The sequence below is a fragment of the Manacus candei genome, unplaced genomic scaffold, assembly GCF_025592945.1.
Source record: "Manacus candei isolate 608988 ecotype Guabito, Panama unplaced genomic scaffold, ASM2559294v1 h1tg000050l, whole genome shotgun sequence".
NCBI lineage: Eukaryota > Metazoa > Chordata > Aves > Passeriformes > Pipridae > Manacus > Manacus candei.
This window is the reverse complement of record NW_026138098.1, coordinates 28,055,988-28,073,837: the sequence shown is the minus strand read 5'-3', so window position 1 is coordinate 28,073,837 and position 17,850 is coordinate 28,055,988. Positions and strand designations below refer to the sequence as shown.

The window sequence follows — 17,850 nt, the reverse complement described above, 5'->3', positions numbered from 1 at the left end:
AAATGTAGTGGTTGCTGTTTCAGATGCATCTACCAGATGAAACTTTGGAGGGTTTCCAGAGGGAAAAATTAATAACAAAAGAAGCAGAAAAAAAAGGGGTGAGCATTAAAATGGCCACACGTGTAGTTTTGTTTCCAAGGACATGTGGGATTCCTAGGAAAACCTACTTGCATAGGTATCTATCACACAAAAGATGCTGTGCTGGCAGACATTTGGGTGTTTGGGTATGTGCTTACCAACGTGTCTGTGCATAGGGTATGGAGTCCTAATGCCTGCATGGCATACATGATGTGCTAGTACATAAATAAGGGTATTTCCCTCCAATTGCTGGTAACTGCACTTGCACAAGAGAAATCATTTCTGTTATCACAAGTTAATCTGTTCCTTTTGTCTGTTGCTTTGCTCAGGAATTGCACTGATTTGGTTAAAACTTCTGTTATTTTTGGAATTGATAGGTTTGGGCCACAACAGGTAAGAGATTTGTTCTCATCTGTGGCAGGACACTAATTCACAAACACTGAGTTCTCATTGGTACCCATTGCTTCCAGAAGTAAGTTCTGCCTTTGGTTTGACTGCCCAGAGAAGCTACAGAAAACCTTTCTGAGAACCTCTTTAAATGAAAGATGATTGTGGAGTTAGGTGTAGTCTGTACTTCTGTTTGATGTGAAGTGGGACAGATGAATAGATAGTAATTAAAAAATTTGCAGAAATGAGAAGTCCCTAAACTAGAGAAAGGAAAAAGGCTGTGTGTGGTGTGCAGGAAATGGCTATTAAAACATCTGTTTGCAGTCTATATATGGAACCGTTCGTGTGGGAGTTCAGAAACATTTCGTTTCTCTCTGGTACTGAGGTAGCTCGACACAAAAAGCAAAGATTCAAGGTGAGTAAACACAGCAGAGAGCTTTGCAGGTCCCCTTCAGGGCAGGGAAGGCTCGGCCCTCAGCACGCAGACGGCTCCGAGCCGCGGCGGGGTCGGGCTGCGGGCACGGGCGGGATGAGCGCCGGGGGAAGGCTGGGGACAGCGCTCAGCTGTGGGACTGAGTGCCAAGTCACAGCCTGCCTGGAAGGGGACCAAGGCCAGACGTCAGCGAGGATCCGTGGGAGGGAGGGACAAAGGGAAAACAGCTCCCTTCCCGCAGCAGAGCTCGGAGGAAACTGGCCATTCCTCCGGGAGCTGTGCGAGGTTCCCTGACGCCTGCACTGGCGACTCTTCTAGAATTTCGTAGTCCAACGTGGGGCTGTTGCTGCTCCTGACAGGAGCGGCCGTCAGTTGGTTAGTCTGCCCTGGCATTTGGCTTCACCTCCAGCTGTGCCGTTCTTGCTGTGCCACTGTCCCTGTGCTGCACTTCATCTCCCCTCCACGAGGCAGGGACGGACTGCTGAACTGGGGGGTAGCACTGCAGAACAGGGAAATTACATTATGGGGCGTTACACAGAGAAGTTAACACAGCTGATTCTCTTCAACTACATTACTGCAGTTACTGAAAGAGGAACGGTCTAAACAGAAACCAGAAATACTATCTAAACACCATAAAAATTCCTCTAAAATCATCGAACCAGAGAACATTCTTCAAGTTCCTTGTGGTTTGGGTGGTGCACAGTAGTACAGTTTGGCAGGCCAAAGGACTGCAGGAAAAGCTTGCACTTCTCTGTCAAGGATCCTGTTTCCTGGGGTTGTGGAGGGATGAATCTCTCCCTGCTCTTCATTTTCACACTGCAGCCAAGCAAGGAAGAACTTGGAGTGTGCAAAGGAGGTCACTGAGCACTTTTGCAGAATCAAGGAAAGATGGGCTTTACACTGCAGGACTACAGGCAGGATTCCCATTTGGCAAGAAATAGCACTGAATTTTGGGTAGAGAAGTGCATAACACAGTGTCATACACTTCTGATGGGAAAAGCTGCAGGCTTTTATCCTCATTAACTATTTCTGATGTGTATGTAGATCCCTTTTATGCATCCAAAATGCTTCTCTTTGTGCCCTGGTTGGAAGCTCACTGCCAACACAGTGCTGAGGAACTGCCCAGTACATCTCCATCTTCACTGCTGTTTGAACATAAGCAGATCATCTTGTTTATTTTCCCATAAAGCTGCAACTCTCACCCAACCCTTTGCCCCTATTTTAACATGCCACCAATTTGTCCTTTGCTCAGGCTAATATAATTTTAAATTTCTTTTTATGATGATTATGCTATGCAGCTTTGAGTAAAAAGGCGCATCTGGCATGGCACAGGATATGGCTGAGGGAGGAACAGCATGTACTGCCATCAATGGTGGGAGGAAAGAGACCATTAAAATGTGCACATGGTTCCTTGACATCCTTTAAGGGCAAGATGGAAGATGTATCCAACAGGGAAATCCTCCTAGGAAGTCATAACCTTAACCACAATGAATCCACACAGAGTGTACCATGTGGAGTGTACTAGCTGTGGAGTGGTTCCACAGAAAGCACTCAAACCACCTGGATTATGGGATGGCCTTGGTGAAGCCCATGGAAGGCATGCCAGCAAACCACTTTGTCTGCTCTGCCTGCCTACCCAGGAGAGGCTGCTCTCTGTCCTCGGGCCAGTCTCGCTGTGTAACTGGATGGTGAACACAACAGGTGTACGAGCACTGCTGGTTTTCCAAGGTCAGGCAAGGTTGGTATTATTTTTCCTCTCAAATCCAAATACACAGAGGAGGATTATATAACACGTCCTGTGCCTCCTTCGTGTTTAGGCAAGGAAGCCAAATACCTGAAACACAGGTTCCTAGGGTTAACAGCACATTTGGGTCTGGGCATCTGACTTCTACTTTCTCTTAGGTCAGCACTGAATTCCTTGTACTGGTAACCCCGGGTAAGGTCCTGTTCAAAAGAACGGGCTCCTTGGTCCGTGCCCAGGGGAGGAAATGTGTGGGAAATGGTGACTCGGGTACCACATGCGCTCAGAGCTGCACAGACACTGAGATTTCCATCTGAAGCCCTTCCCAGGTGAAGCGCTGTCCCTTTGAAGCCTCTGTCGGGCTCCCAGCGCTGTGCAAACACCGCACAGGGCAGCGCTGGGCGATCGCGCTCTGGGGCACGGGCAGCACCAGTGCTCCCTGCCCGGGCAGTAACTGGGTGCTTTTCCCAGCTGGCAGTACTAGGAAGCTCCCGCTGTGCTTCACGCTGGGAGGGAAAGGCAAACCCAAGAACCGTGCTGTGTGAGGCCAAACCAAGCCGCGCACCCTGGGCATTTCCCAGCGCCCACGAGAAAGGCCCAGGCCACCCAGACCCATTCTGTCCTCGGGGGACCCGCCGTGCCGGGTCGGATGCCGTTCCCGGTGCTTTGGATGCCGTTCCCGGTGTCCGGCTGCCGTGCGGAGCAGCCCCTCTCCCCTCTGCCCCCTCCCGCTGCCCCGCCGCCGCTCCGCCGGGCCGGCAGGGGGCGCTGGCGCTCCCGGGGAGGGCGCTCTCGCGAGAGCGCGCGGCGGTGTCGCGTGCGGCGTTGGGCGGACGGCGCTGTGAGGGAGCGGCGCGCGGGCCGCGGTGAGGGGCGGACGGGGCAGCGGGGCGGGGGGGCCGCGCGGCATCCCACGGGAATCCCGAGGGGAATGCCGGGAGGGATCCAGTGGGGAATCCCGTGCGGGATCCCGTGCCGCGCAGCGGGAAGCGCGCGGTCGGGCCGGCCTGGCGCGGGCCGGTCGGTCGGGAAATGGGCGGAGGGCGGACGGGGAACACGAAAGACGCGGGGGGGTTTTGTGCTGGTCTCGCTTTCCCTTCGTGCCCCCGAGAGGGTGTGCTGCAGGCGCTCCTGAGGTCACTTCTTTCGTCGCGAAGCCAAAATCTTTAGTGAGCGGCCGCGCTCCCGGGAGGTTACATAAGCGGCAGTGTCCCGAAGGTGGGCTCGTCCCGCGCCTCGCTGGAGTTTGTCGGACCTGTGTTGTTCGGTGCCTGGTCACTGGTGTGGGCCACAGCTCCCAGAGGGGCTACTGTGCATTCTTTCGGCTTTAAACTCGGTGTTCGTGGGTGACATTAGCGGGAAAAGCTGAGAGAGCAACCAGGTTGCCCCCCTCGGGGGTTTGGGTAAGGTGTGCAGTCACGGCAGGGGTTTTCCCTGGCAGTCCTGTGAAAACCGCCGCAAATGCACAGCGTTGGAGGGGTGGATGTGCAGAGAGCGTGGCACTGCTATCTCTGAGGCCATATGCCTCAGGCAGAGCCAGGGATTTGTCACTTGTTTTCCAAAGGGTTTTAAATGCAAAAGCCTGGAAGACAGTTGTGTTGAAATGTGCAATCTCTGTTAAGATAACAGTTTGTCTTTAGCACTCTGGGACATACACTTTGGTATTGTCAGTAATTACAGCATAGAGATTTCAGGCCTTCGTTTTCAGATACTTTGTGATTTCACTTGTGTGCTGTGCATAAAACATATATTTACAATAGATGGAATTAAATGGTGACCAGACTTCTTGTCTCAGCTGCACTGGTGACTTGTAACTCTACAGAGCCCAACTCTTGTGAGGGTGTCTGTGCAAGTGCTTTGTGCAATGACTGTGCTCTTCTGGGGCTAAAACAGGCTGAAAAGGTGTTCAGGTCTGTGGCACAGATCATACACTGTGCAGGCAGGTAAAAACTAACTGAATTTTAGAGAATGTATTACCTGAAACTTTTATTACTATTCCTTAAGGTGTTAATTTCACTTTCTCTCTTACTCAGAACTGCCAGAGGTCATTTTTTTCCTTCATGTGGCTTGTAACTTATACAGTAGGGTGGTACATACTTGTTTTGGAGGAAAATAGTCCCCCCAGCAGGAGCTCCACACAGATCCTGACGTGTGATGCCGATGCTGTACTGTACAAAATGCTTGTTGTGCTTGGATCTAAATGGAAATTTCTGAGACTCAGCTCGTGTACTTACAGCACTTCACTCCCTGACCACAACTCCCACGTACCTAATTTGGGACAGTTACTTAAAAGGAACTACTGTTTTTTGGTGGGGTAAGAGTGAAATCCGTGGGGATTTCAGTTCAAACAAGCCAGTGGGTTTAAAACCACATGAAGTCAGGTCAAACAGGGCTTTGGAGCAGCCTTGTCCAGCTGACTGGAAGAAATCATTCCACATTTATAAACAGAGCCTGTTTGATGTGAGGATTCATTCCCTTCAGAAGTTTTTCCCCAGTTCCTCTCTTTTTGAGGTGATTCCACACTCATTTGCAGTGGAAAACAATGCTCTTCCCAAGGGCAGGGGGGACGGGTGTGCTGAAAGTGAAAAGCTGGTAAAACCAGTTTCCTGCTGGCCTGTTTGCAGCCTGTGCAGGCGAGGCAGGATTGTCCCGTCCTCCTCTGCTCCCCAGCCACCAGATACTTAATTAAAAGCTAAAAAAAAAATTTTTGTCCATCAGTTTCTGACCTACAAATAAAATAAAAGACAAATACGGGAAGTAACACCTCAGGGGTGGAGGGCAATCAGCCAGGGAGGTTGCACAGAGCACTAGGAGAAGTAATACTGTGACAAGGATTTGGCTGCATGGTCTTCGTGGTGACAACTCTAGCAAGCCAAAAATCTTCCTGCAAGAACTGGTAGTTGTTTTATGATTAGGAACAATAATATCACCTTCCTGCCTCATTCAGGCACTATTTTTGGTTTCGTGGCCATAATATTTTGACTGATTATGTTCCGGCAAGTACATGTACGTGGCCCATCCCTGAGTGTTCAAGGCCAGGCTGGATGGGGTGCTGAGCAATCTGGTCCAGTGAGAGGTGTCCGTGCCCATGGCAGAGGGGTTGGAACTGGATGATCTGCAAGGCCCTTTCCAGCCCAGGCCGTTCCGTGTGCTTTCCTCGGCTGTGTGTGGAATTGTGGACGCAAGAGTAGCTGTGACAATAGCTGTGTGTGTGAGAGTGTCATTTTGGTCCTTCCAGGAGCTAACTGCACCCGAGCGATCTCTTGTCCTGGTTTGTGGCAGTGCCAGGCGCGGTGCTGGATGGGGAGCCTCGCTGCTGGGCTGTGCATGGCCGGGGCGGACGGGAGGGTGAACTGTGCGGGCCAGCAGCCCTTGAGCCTCGGGGGCTGCAGCAGAAAGACGCGCTGGGTTTGCTTTGTTGCGTTTCTTGTGTGGAGAAGTCACATTGCCACACTCCCGAACTTGCAGCAAACAGCGGGTTTGTTGCAAAACGTCGTGGTTTCGCGGTTTGAGCTGCCGGTGGGACGCTCGGAGGCCCTCGGTGCTGTGGCTGAGCGGAGCGGGGCCGGTGCTGGGCCCGGCCGGTCCCTCCCGGCGCTGCCGACGTGCGGCTCGGGCGGGCGCGGTGCCCGGGGCGGGGCGCGGGCTGGGCCGCCCGATAAGGGCTCGGGGCCGGGGCGGGGCCCGTCCACTCCAGCCAGCGGGGCTCCAGCCAGCGGGGCTCTGGGGCGAGCGGGGCTCTGGAGCGGGATCCGCAGCGGGAGCAGCCGCGCGTGACCGCCCGAGAGCATTCCCGAGGCCGTGCCTCTGCGGAGCGGGAGGCTGGGAATGGGAGCGCCGTGACAAACAGGACGCTGAGGGATTGCTTCCTGCGCTCGGAAAGTAAGTGCGAGCTCAGCTGGGGGGGGGGGGTGTGCATCCCGTGAGTCACGTACCCCTGGAGGGACCCCTGTGTGCTCGGAAACAGATGGTACGGAAATGGCCAAAAAAGGTGACTGTGTTGCAGCCACGTGTCCTCTTGCAGAAGTAATTGTATTTTGTTACTGTTGAGCTGAAGTGTATGATCCCGGTAGTGTCAGAGCATGGGAACTGAAAACGGCTTTAACTCCCAGTGCTGTTGGGGGGTAACTGGAAAACGAGGAAATAGGTGGTTACTCTCACTTAGTTTTGTTAGAGGCTTGTGGAAATTGAAAAGAAGGGTGGATTGGCTCTAATCCTCAACTGTCATGTGAGTTTTACTGCCTAATTTTTGCCAAAGCGTGAGAACAGCCATTTTAAGAGGAGTTGGCTGGCTGGAGGAAGGCAGCATTCATTCTCTCTGTACACATTTTGGAAAGAGTCTCGTGCAATCAAATGAAAAAAACAGAAAAGCAATAAACAGTAGTTTCAGAAATCATTAGAGAAACATGTATAAGCTTCTTAATTTTGACTGTACCAGTATGAAGTTGCTAATGCAGAGTATGAAAAAGTAGCATTTCTTCAGGCACTGAGCCCAGTTCCCTCGTGTAAATTCAGAGAACACATAAATGGTAACACAGCATTCTTTGGGCTTGGTATTTGTACGTACAGAGCTTAAAATAATTTTCACAGACGTTGTAAGTACATTATCTGCCATGTGAGCAAATATGGCAGTTATATTTAGCCTTTCAGACTTTGACTGGGTTGTTATGTAAGAATATAATAAATGAAATAATAAACAGTATGATTTTTTTTTGTTTACTTGTGAGTATAGGATGGCTTTTAATGTATCAAATGCCCTTGCTTTCTTGGCTGGGTGTATCGCTGCTTTTGCATTAACATTTGTTAGATTACATCTGAGAACTAGGGCTCCCAGTTACATTTCCCTGTAGGTGGTACATGAGAGTTGACAAGCAAGATAAAGTCTAAGGACAGTTGCGAGGAGAAAGATTACCTTGTACTGAACATTGCTAGCATGGTGAAGATCTTGAGACCTTACAGAATTGTGTATTGCACCTCTGAATGTGCAAATACAGGGACAACCCCAAAATTTATAGTGCAGCATGGGGAATGATGTATTTTTGATTTCTGTACCCTGTCTAATTTGGTGTAGAATAACATAAGCTGAAAAAATACATTCAAGTTCACTTCACCTGTAGTTGTGCTCTGCACTTCCTAGAAGATGAGATGTTATGGTGAGGATGGGACTGAGTTGTGTGCAGGGTCTTTGGTAGCTCCTGTGCCTGCTCCATGTCTCGTGTCTGGGGGCACTAGAAACAAGAAGCCCGTTGTGTTGAGGGAGCCCCACAGCAAACCTTGCTTTTTCTGTCAGCTTCCATGTGCAAGCCACTCCCAACCCTCTGCTCTCTGAAACACACATGTCTGTCTGGTGGGTCTTGGCTGTAGAAGGATTTTTGGGTTGCAGTGGGGCTTGGAAAGTGCAGACGAAGTAGCTGCTCAGTAACACAAGCTCCATGGTCGTCTTATCATATTCAAAACACTCTTTTCAGTTCCCTCCAGAGGAGTGGTAAAATCTGTGACATTTTAGATGGGCATGTGTATGCTTTAGTTAGTTCTGCTGGGAGTTTCCATAGCTGTCATTGCTGAGGACTTGTTTTGAATAGAACCTTCACTGTGAATGTTTCATTAGTGCTTCAGGAATCCCATAGCTGGGATTGAGGAGAGTTGAAACTCTTCAGTAATGAAATACCCATTATTTAGAAAAAATGCTTATAATGATCCTTCCCATTTTTTCTAAAAACCCATACTATCTTTTCCCCTTTACTTGCAGAATCCTCACCAGTCTGACTTCTGCAGAAATTTTGTGTCTGAGCCCCTTTTACTTGAGGCTGTGCTGAAGCTACAGTAACTTGAAGTAAGTTACTGCTGCTGTGAGACCAGGACAAAAATAATGGCCTTTGCAGCTTAGTAAAGAGTGATCTGTGGAGCAATATTTGGGTGTTCAGTTAATGGAGCTGTATTGGAATTTTCTGATTTATGGGAGCCAGTTCATTTGCCTGCAGCTGAAAAAGGGGTGACTGAAACATTTCCTCCCCCAGCTCTGGCATTGCTGTGGAACCCTCCCTGAATCAGCCCCTCAGCTCTGGAGTTTTGCTGGCAGGACAGAAAAGCCAGAGCAAGGTGACTGGCAGGGGAGGATTGCCTAAGCTCCTGTGGTTGAAGCTGTTGTTAAATATCTGTGGGTTTTCCTGCAGTTGTGCAAATTCCATGGGCTGAGGTGTTAGAGAGGTGGTTGTCGCTCCTGGAGAAAGCTTTTTCTGTGTCTGGAAAACTTCCATCCATACAGGGTCTTGGGGTTTTTTTGTTCACCTTTATAGTGAAGTAGAGCAGATGGCTCTTCATATGATGCCCTTCCTCTTCTGTTAAAAGAGGAATAGAAACTATTAAGAAATTGTTTTTCCACTGTGTTTTAGGAACACTTCAAGAATGAGTCCACCACAAGATAGAAATAGAAATTCCTGCAGCAGTGAGACTCTGGCAAAGTGCTTTCAAGCAAAGAAGGACTTGGAAACAGCTATATCTGGAATTGTCAAAGCTGAACAGCAGATTAAGGAGAACTGGCGGGAGGTAATTTTAAATTATTTTAAAAAATATTTTAATAACTAACATTACTGTAATGACAGTTTGCTATTCCAGAGTACTTACTATTGTCTGGATGATCTGAAATTTCCCTAGGGACTTGCAAGCATGTTGCTGTGTCATTCGGTCATGCTGTTGATAAATTCCTGTATTAAAAGCTTAGGCATGCAGAATTTCCTAAAGCTGTTGGTTGAAACATTAGCATAGAGAGATATTGCAAGTAACACTGTTCTTTTTTTACTTCTCTAAAGGTAGCTTTGGAACTTTTACTAACCTGAGTTATGTGGTGCTGGGGATGACTGTGGTTAGTTTTTGAGAAATAAGTTGCTCCAGCAGCCCTTGTCACCTGCCTGTGACAAACAGCATTTTGTCATCAGCACAGCACGTTTGTTCCCCCCGTTTGGCAGATGTTGTAGAAGTGCTGGGTGTTGCCTTGCAGGTCAAAGCAAAGATCCACAGCCACATCAGCCGGCACCTGGAATGCCTGCGCAGCCGCGAGGTCTGGCTCTTCGAGCAGGTGGATCTCATCCAGCAGCTCAAGGAGGAGGCCTTGCAGCAGCAGGCACAGCAGCTCTACTGGGTAAGGCTTGGAAAGGGCCTTGTGGTCACATGTTGCACTGGGTTTTTGAGCAAACTTCGTCCTTGCAAGTATTTCCTCAATTCTAATCCTAGAAGCCGAAGCAATAACGTGTGTTTTGTCTTCCATGCAGTATTTGGGACAGTTCAACTGCCTTATTCATCAGCTGGAACGCTCCTATAGCAATGAACTAGCAAACCAGATCTCACTTTGCCTGGAGAGGTAAATATATTTTATTTATATTTTATCAACACAGTTGGTTTTATTTGACTTACGAATTTAGTCTGATTTTTTTTTTTTTTAAATTTTAATAGAACTAATAATAGATCTCACTCACTATTACTACATTTTTAATGGTTCCTAGAAATAAGATATTTGAAGCAGTCTGAGATGATTCCTTTCATGTTTGTGGTTTTTTTTTAATCTTAGATTGAAAAACAGGACTATAACAAGCAGGGAGGTACTCATTTGTGCAGATTATTTCAAATATTAGTTGATGGTGGAACTGAAGTAAGGAGAGGAAACTTGTGTTGTGCTGGCTGTTTAATCTGTTCTGTGGTTTGTGGATAGGCATCTCTTTCTTTTATAAAAGTATTAATTTTTTTACCTAATTAGTGCCAAGTCAGCTAGGAAGCCTTTGCATGAAATAATGGAGTGACTTCCAAAACAGGACAGAAGAAAATTGTAATTTTTTTCCTCTCTGTAACTGTTGTCTTACTCTTTCAGACTGGAAGGTCTTACACTTAAACCAGAAGAGTCTTCCATCCTGAATTTTGAGGCTGACACCTCTTACCTTCGCCAGGCTATTACCTCATTTGGTTCAATTAAAACAATGGTAAGCACCAAGACTTCCCTGGGTTGGAATATTTGCCTCAAAAAGTAGTGTGATAAATTCAAAGGGATAGTTCTACTTGTTACAACTTGAATGGACCCTGTGTACAAGTCATATGGTTTTAGCTGTATAATTAACTGTTGCATGTAGTTTTCAGTTTCACTGAATTTAGTTATCTGCTTATGTACATGTTATTTTAATATATTTTGACAGAGGCTGAGGGAATGACTACTGTATTCTTACTCTATTCCACCAACTGGAAATTAATGTCACATTTTTCTTTAGATAGTAATAGTTAAAATGTTCACTTAACTAATAGTTAAAATTATCACTTTCTGTGATAAAAACGTTTTGGGATTCTTATATAAGCAGCATATATCCTGTATTATTGGAGAAAATGCTCTTAAAGGAAGTGAACTGAAGGTAGTATTTTTTAGTAAATCTTTCTCCATTCTGTTTGTAAATGTTGAGAACATGGTTAGCCACAAAGCACTGACCAGTTTTAACTGCACTTTACTTCTGCTTTATTGCAGAATTCATCTTTGAAACTGGACAAAATGGAGATTGAGATTAACTTTTACTTTTCTTTCAGCAAACCTCAGAGAGAGAGAATGCTTCTCCCTGGTTCCCGGGGCAGAGCTGTGCCCTGATGAACTGTGAGCAGGTAAGATTAGAACTTGTGTCTGTGAGTGTTTAATTGCTTTAAAGGGAAGAGGAGAACTCAAGCACGTTATGTGAGCTTGAGTAGCGACTTGTGTTTGTTTGAGATGCTCGAGTAGTCAGTAACAGTGGCTGTGCTGAGCACCAGGGATCCGATGTAGCTGCTCCAGGAACAGACATGCAAGGACATTTTATGAAAGGGTATGTGGGGTGTGAGTGTCAGTCAGAATTTTTTAATTGAATGTTGCTTGATGTTGTCAGGTCAGGACTTTGAACTGTCCAATTCCTTTTAATGCAGAAATTCGTGGGGAAATGTTATCCTGGGCTCTGCACCGTGTCAGTGAAGGAGGGCAGCAAATCAGTGATGGGAATTGGGGCCAGGAGCAGGGGGATGGCTGGGTTACACAGCTCACAGCTCTGCCTTTTAGACATTGTCGCTTCCCTTTCTTGTAATTTGCTCTCTGAAGAATCTGGGGTCACAAAACAATCAGTGCAGTGGCTTCAAGTCGTACAGGCAATTGCAGATTTACTTTTTTTGTAATTAGAAGGGACTAGTTTTTCTTTTGGTGCAGAAATACTGATGTATGTTGATGTTCACCATAGATTGCCTCAGCAATTAGCCATTCTCATGACCAACAACATTGTTTCTCAGCAGAAGACACTGTGTGGCACAGTGAGTGCCTCCCTTGCCGACTGGCTACTGGGAAGCAGACCCGTGGCTGCTCACCAGGCTCCATATGTTCCCAGCACCAATCTTGAGGAATGGGTTACACAGAAATGTGTGTCAGAGCCCAGCCAGGTAAGCCTTTTGTGCTTAACCTAGCTTTTAACAGAGGGGAAAACAGAGTATCTGATAGCAGGCAGAATATGGTGGGAATTAAACCTTCTGTAATTCTCTTTATTCTGCTTCATGTTCAGCTAATCCTTTGGCACTTACTGTCTGGATGCTCCAAGCTGTAACTATGCAAACAGTTACTGAACTTTGTCTTTCAGTCTTAATAGATGTATTTCAATGTGTCTTTACTAGGATTTGAATTCTTCCAAAGTTTGTTATTCTGAGCAAGCCTGGGGAAATCTGAAAGATCTGGAGAACTGGCTCCTGCAGAATCAGCAGTGTGATGTTGCTGGGAAGACAGACTCCCCTGGCCGCAAGGACTCCACCTCTACTTCCAGCTCATCCTTTTCCACTATTGAAAAGGTGGAGGAACTGGAATACCTTGGACAAGAAGAGATGGACCTTTCTGACTGGCTGATTACTGCTGACACAGAAAATGGAAATACTGCTTCAGATGAGAAATGGAAGTGTGAGTTTAAACCTTTTAGGGAAGAATGCAATTTGAGTGATTGGCTCCTCAAAGCTGAAACATGTACCAGTTGTCGTGGCAGCCAGATCAAAAATGTGGAAATTGAGAACCTGGGAAATCTGAAGTGCCTGAATGAGCATCTTGATGGAAAGAAATCGCCCACTACATCTGCTGTAAATGCTTGGCTTCTTCAGCATCCCCAGGCCCCCTTTAAAGTGGAAGATGTGTGCAAAGCTAATGAGCTGTGTGCCAGCTTTTCAGAATGTGTGTGTGATGAAAACTGTGGAAAAGAGGCTCTTTGTAAATGGCTTCTGAAGAAGGATTGGAAGGATAAAAATGGAGTTCCGGTCAGCCAGAAAGATACACCAGAGCCTGAGTATGAGAAGACCAAGTCTGCTGCCAGTACCTGGCTTAGCCCCACCCAGCAGCTCCCAGGGCAGCCCGTGAGTGTGGAGAAGGCAGATTATTCGGCAGAGATCGCAGAACCCTTGAAAGTCTTGCTGGAAAGGCCCCTGACGAGCTGGCTGGCCAAGGCTGAGCACAGAGCAGACAGCGCAGAAGAGAAGGCGAGCCGGGAGAAAGCAGACAAGAGTTTCAAGAGTCCTTTCCTAGACCTCCTGGCTCCATTCCACCTCCCCTTGAATGTGAACAGTTGGGTGTTGGCTTCAAATGACCTGGAAAATGCAAACCCGCCTCCAGCGGAAGATAAATGGCTTCTGCGCAAGAAAGCACAGGTGAGCATAAACTTGTTACTGCTCTGTCTTCTGTACTGGGTTATTGTCTTACTCTAATGACTTCTCTTCCAATTTCATAGCTCTTCTGGGTAATACTGAGTGACAGTTTTAGGTTTCTTAGCTCTTTTAATATTTTCATGATTATTAGTTACTTAACGCAAAACAATGTTATACTAAATGAAGAAAGTATTAATCTCAAAGACTCAGAAGTCAGTTTTGGTTTTGTTTTCGAACACAGCAGAATTTGAAGAGAAATCAGAATGTATTTGTGTTTGGGGATCAGTAATTAAGGTGACTTCTCTTTCAGGACTTTGGCCTTCCTACAGTTTGTGATCTTTTTGCCTGTATGAAACTCAGTGGAGATAACGAGAAGTGGCTGTATCGATCTCCTTTACAGGTAGGATGCACAGAGTGTGTTAGAACAGCTGAGCCTGAACATGACTTGGGGGTACAGAGCACAGACACTGGCAGCTAATGGTCATCTTCAGTTCTTTAAATGTAATGCTTAGCAGTGTTGTAATTGCCTCCCAACAGACCTTTTCAATAGCTTGGACCATTCTCCTTTGTCATTATTCCTCCTCTTTTGATAACAAGCCACAGAAGGAATGACATATGTTCTTGTGTAAATCACTCAACTGATTGACACTTGGTCACTTCAATTGGAACCAGAATGTGCAATTAATGTATAAATTTCCAGGTAGTAATATATTTACAACTGACATCACGCTTTTCCTTTCTGACAATGACTCTTTGTCATTGTTTTTTAAATAAATGAAAATAGTCCTTGGCAGGAGTACTTCAGACCCTAAAAGGCAAGATACTCATTCTAGGAGGAATTTTAGTATTATTTTTTTCCCCCCCAGGGTATCTTACATGTGTTATTTTTGCCAAAGTGTTGCTTTCTATTTATCAAAGAGAGTAACCTCGTTTTAAATTTGTTTAGATGTGAAGAACTGGAAGCGTGGAGCCATCCCCTTCCTGCCATCAGTGCACATCGTGCTGAGTGACTGCAGCCAGCTGAGTTCTCGTCTTTTGTGTTCGGAGTCTGCTTTTCCTTCTAAAATTATAACAAAAAGAAAGATTACTCATATAACAGAGTTATGGTGCAGAAGATGCCTTTTTGTTATGATTAATTCTGAAATGTAAACCCACTGAACATAAGCAATCTGATGCTATAGAGGTGTTGGCAAATTCCTGTCTGTTATGGGGATACAAGGATCTTCTTTCATGGGTTGTCACTTGAAGTATGTTGAAGCCAGTGCAAGTGATAAAGCAAAATCTTCCTGGTGCTGTGAAACATCCACCTTTGGCAGTGACTTTAGAAGTGCTGCTGTTCCTTTCAGCTGCTACAACTTTGTCATGCATTGCATTCCAGCTTATGGGGATTGCAAGGTAACTTAGGCTGTATTTGGAAGCAATTTCTTTTATTGAGCAGTTGCCAACTTCGAAGGCTTCATTTGCATCTTGTACTGGTGCATCTCCCAGCTGCGTATGTGTAGTCCAGATTTTGAAAAGAACATAGATTTATGGGACCTGGCATGCAACAGGAGAATTGGTAACTTATTTTTAAATGAAAACTTTTCTTGCAAACTTTTGAGCCGTTCAGGGAATATGGTAGAGTGTTGATTTTCATTCATCAGGAGATCAGATCCTACTGTGTCCCCAGCATTTAATAACTATTTGAATGTCACTGGAAAAGCTGTAAAATGGAATGTGTATGTTTCTGCTAGTTCTAGGTAATTCATAATGAATTTTTATTGACTGAACCACTGCAAAGTAGGCATCTTAGCCATATAATATTTAAAGGTAAGATCTGGGGAATTAGATGCCTTTCAGCAGATTGATGTTATGCTGTTTCATTGGGAAACACTAACTTGGCAAACTGTGTGGCTCCCACTGATGCAGTTTAAAGGTATTTAATCTGTGGATTTCCCTGTGATTATGCATGTCAAAGTGCATCCAGTAACTCATATCCTTATAGCTGTGGACATAATATGAGCAATACCTCTTCAGATATTTAGCAATTTGAGCCCGTAGGAAAGAATGCAAAGATGTTAGATGGAAATATGGATCATGAAAAATTGAAGTTTTGTAATTTCTGGTGCAGTTTCTATTCACTTAACAAATTGCTCTTTTTGAAAATAGCCTCCCCTTCTCCCCTTCTGCAGCCTGCCTGGGAATGGAAGTTGATTCTTCACAACCCTGTAGAAAAGAAATTATTATCAAGATCTGACCTTGGTACCACTTTGCAGTGTGAACACATTCCTGTCTGATCGAACCTGTGCATTTGTTTAAAAATAAGTTTTTTAGTCTGAGAAGGGGACACTGCACATCTGAAACCAGACCCTGAAAGGGCTTAACATCAGCAAACCACTTAAGGCTTTTGTACTTTCATAGCCAGGGCTTTCTGCTGGAGGCAGAAAGGTGTTTTGGAAGTCCACTGTCCCTTTCAAATGTGTCCTTGTTGCTGTATGGGAGGACTGCACTGTGACTACTCCAGTAATAGCCTGATGTGATTAGCAGTTGAATTTTATGAAGGTGATTGACGTGCAGCCCACCTCTTCTAATGAATTCCTTGTAGTTGTCATTGTGTGCTACTTTGTCAGTTCATTATGGGCCTTTAAAACTTGGGAGGTATGTATTCCTTTACTTACTCAACTGACTTGTTGTCACTAATTGATATTTATGTAAAACATTGATTAGTCTTTTCCATTAAAAAATAATTGCAACCAAAGGGTGTGTTATGTCTCCTTTGCAAGATGGTTATCAAAAAGTGCTGTGGCACAGCTCCTGGTTGGCCTCTGTCTGGGAGCTGCTGCAGTTGTGCTTTCATCCTCAGCTCAGATTCATGTGCTTTAGTTCATCTCACCACTGCCTGGAGCTGCATGGAGCTCCACTGGGAAAGGGGGAAACCCTGGGACAGGGTACACAGCCAGTGGGGAAACTCCTGTCTCTTAGTGCCCTGCAACGTGAGCTGCTGCACATGCAGCTTGGGTCTGAATCACCTGGGCTCTGCTCAGCTGCTCTAAGAAATACAGACTTGGACAAAGTGGCACATTTGCTTCTTATCACTCTTGAATACTTAAAGAGGATTCATGGATTTTAGCAGCTTTTGCTGCTCTTCTCCCATGGCCGAAAAACATCTGTGGTCTGGCTGTGCAATTGGAATCGAGTTCCTCTCTGGCTCTCCTGGTGTTTGAACATCAGATTCCTTGCATGAGTGGTTCCTCCTCTGAGGATTTTCCATTCCTTTAAACTCCAGCCTGCCTTGTACCAGTAAGAGAACATTTACAGTTGGGCCTGGCAGCCTTTCAGCCTCGGTACTTTGAATTTCATGGGTGTATCCTGAATGTTTAGCTTTCAAAGATAGGGAAAAAGATCCTATTAAGTCATCCCAAGACAAAGAGGTCAATAGCAGGAGCTGAGAATGCTCAAATGTTTGGAGAGCTTTCTTTGAACAATCTCAGATACTGGATTGTTGCCTTGTGGTGAGGAATGCTTCCTTCTCTCCCACCCAGCTCCCTGGAGCAGTGTGCTTGCAGGGTTCCTGGGACACCAGCTCCACTCCTTGGCCCCAAACCAGCTGTGGTGCAATTGGGCAGCTGTTGTCAGAGGCAGGGAGAGCGTGGCTGGCAGATGGGAGAGAGACACCCAAGGGGGACACAAGACTGGTATTAATGCTGTGAAAGTACCAAAAAGGGTTGTGGTACCCTCTGGTGTCCCTGCATTGGGCTGGCACTCACCAGCACAGTCCAACGCTCACAGAGTACACAAAGCTCCACTTAAAACATACCAGTTTCCTATCCAGAATTTATTAAGGACAAGAGTAACCTTCTGTTAAAGCATAGAAAAGGATTTTCCCCTTCTTTTGCAGTCACAGGAAACACAGGCTATGAACACTGGATCATTTTTCTCCCCTAACATACGTTTGCCTCCTATTTTCAAAAGCAGCTTCTTTCTTCAGGGAAGCTGGAGATTTCTACCATGACTAGTAGAAATTTGTTGATTTTTTTTTTCAACAAATTCCCCCAACCATAAGAGAAGTCACCTGCTGGCAGGGGATAGTGCAAGTGGTTTGCCTTTGTGTTCCAAAGACTAAGCAAACCCAGCATTACAAGATTCAAAAAGCTTTCATTACACCTGTTGTCTCAGGCTCCCTCACTTGCTCCCACAGCACAGAAAGCTGCCTTGGATCTCTCAGCAAAGCTGGATGCCAGACTGGCACCAAAACCCTGCTCTTCAAGACAGCCAAGGTCTCCCGTGCTCACATTTATGTAATGCTGCATGGGAGGGCTGGAACTTGCTTGCCAAATCCTGTTTGCAACTTGATTTTACTTCCTTTTATTCCTACTGAACTTGCATAAATTTTGGTATATTGATTGTTTACCATTAAACTGTGAACACAGTATGTCATGTACACAGAATATCGTAAACATGTTCCCTCTATTCCAGATGCACAATTCACCTCCCTCACTGCTGCCTCCATGCTGGTTGTGTTTCAAAGCTCAAACTATGGATCACTCCATAAACAAACAAATTATGAACC

General features: G+C 46.0%; 1 protein-coding gene across 5 annotated transcripts; it reads left to right on the top strand.

Moving 5' to 3' along the window:
- The first annotated feature begins 3,445 nt into the window (after positions 1-3,445).
- On the top strand, positions 3,446-16,038 carry NCOA4 (nuclear receptor coactivator 4). Of its 5 annotated transcripts, none has more exons than XM_051799838.1 (11): positions 3,488-3,505; positions 8,389-8,472; positions 9,032-9,185; positions 9,637-9,777; positions 9,908-9,996; positions 10,501-10,609; positions 11,199-11,270; positions 11,919-12,065; positions 12,294-13,304; positions 13,612-13,701; positions 14,248-16,038. In XM_051799838.1, exons 3-11 carry the CDS (start codon positions 9,045-9,047, stop codon positions 14,251-14,253), a joined length of 1,806 nt encoding a protein of 601 aa, XP_051655798.1. In that variant the 5' UTR covers positions 3,488-3,505; positions 8,389-8,472; positions 9,032-9,044; the 3' UTR covers positions 14,254-16,038. The 5 variants fall into 5 exon arrangements, with proteins under 5 accessions (XP_051655797.1, XP_051655798.1, XP_051655800.1 ...); XM_051799839.1 differs by lacking the exon at positions 3,488-3,505 and adding an exon at positions 6,375-6,521 and having other exon boundaries at positions 11,922-12,065; XM_051799836.1 differs by lacking the exon at positions 3,488-3,505 and adding an exon at positions 6,375-6,521.
- Positions 16,039-17,850: the final 1,812 nt, after the last annotated feature.

Coding starts and splice junctions, on each gene's coding strand:
- NCOA4 (XM_051799837.1), top strand. CDS start 9,045: ATGAGTCCACCACAAGATAGAAATAGAAATTCCTGCAGCAGTGAGACT. Junction 11,271..11,918: donor CCCTGATGAACTGTGAGCAG/GTAAGATTAGAA, acceptor ATTGTTTCTCAG/CAGAAGACACTGTGTGGCAC. Junction 13,305..13,611: donor TTCTGCGCAAGAAAGCACAG/GTGAGCATAAAC, acceptor CTTCTCTTTCAG/GACTTTGGCCTTCCTACAGT.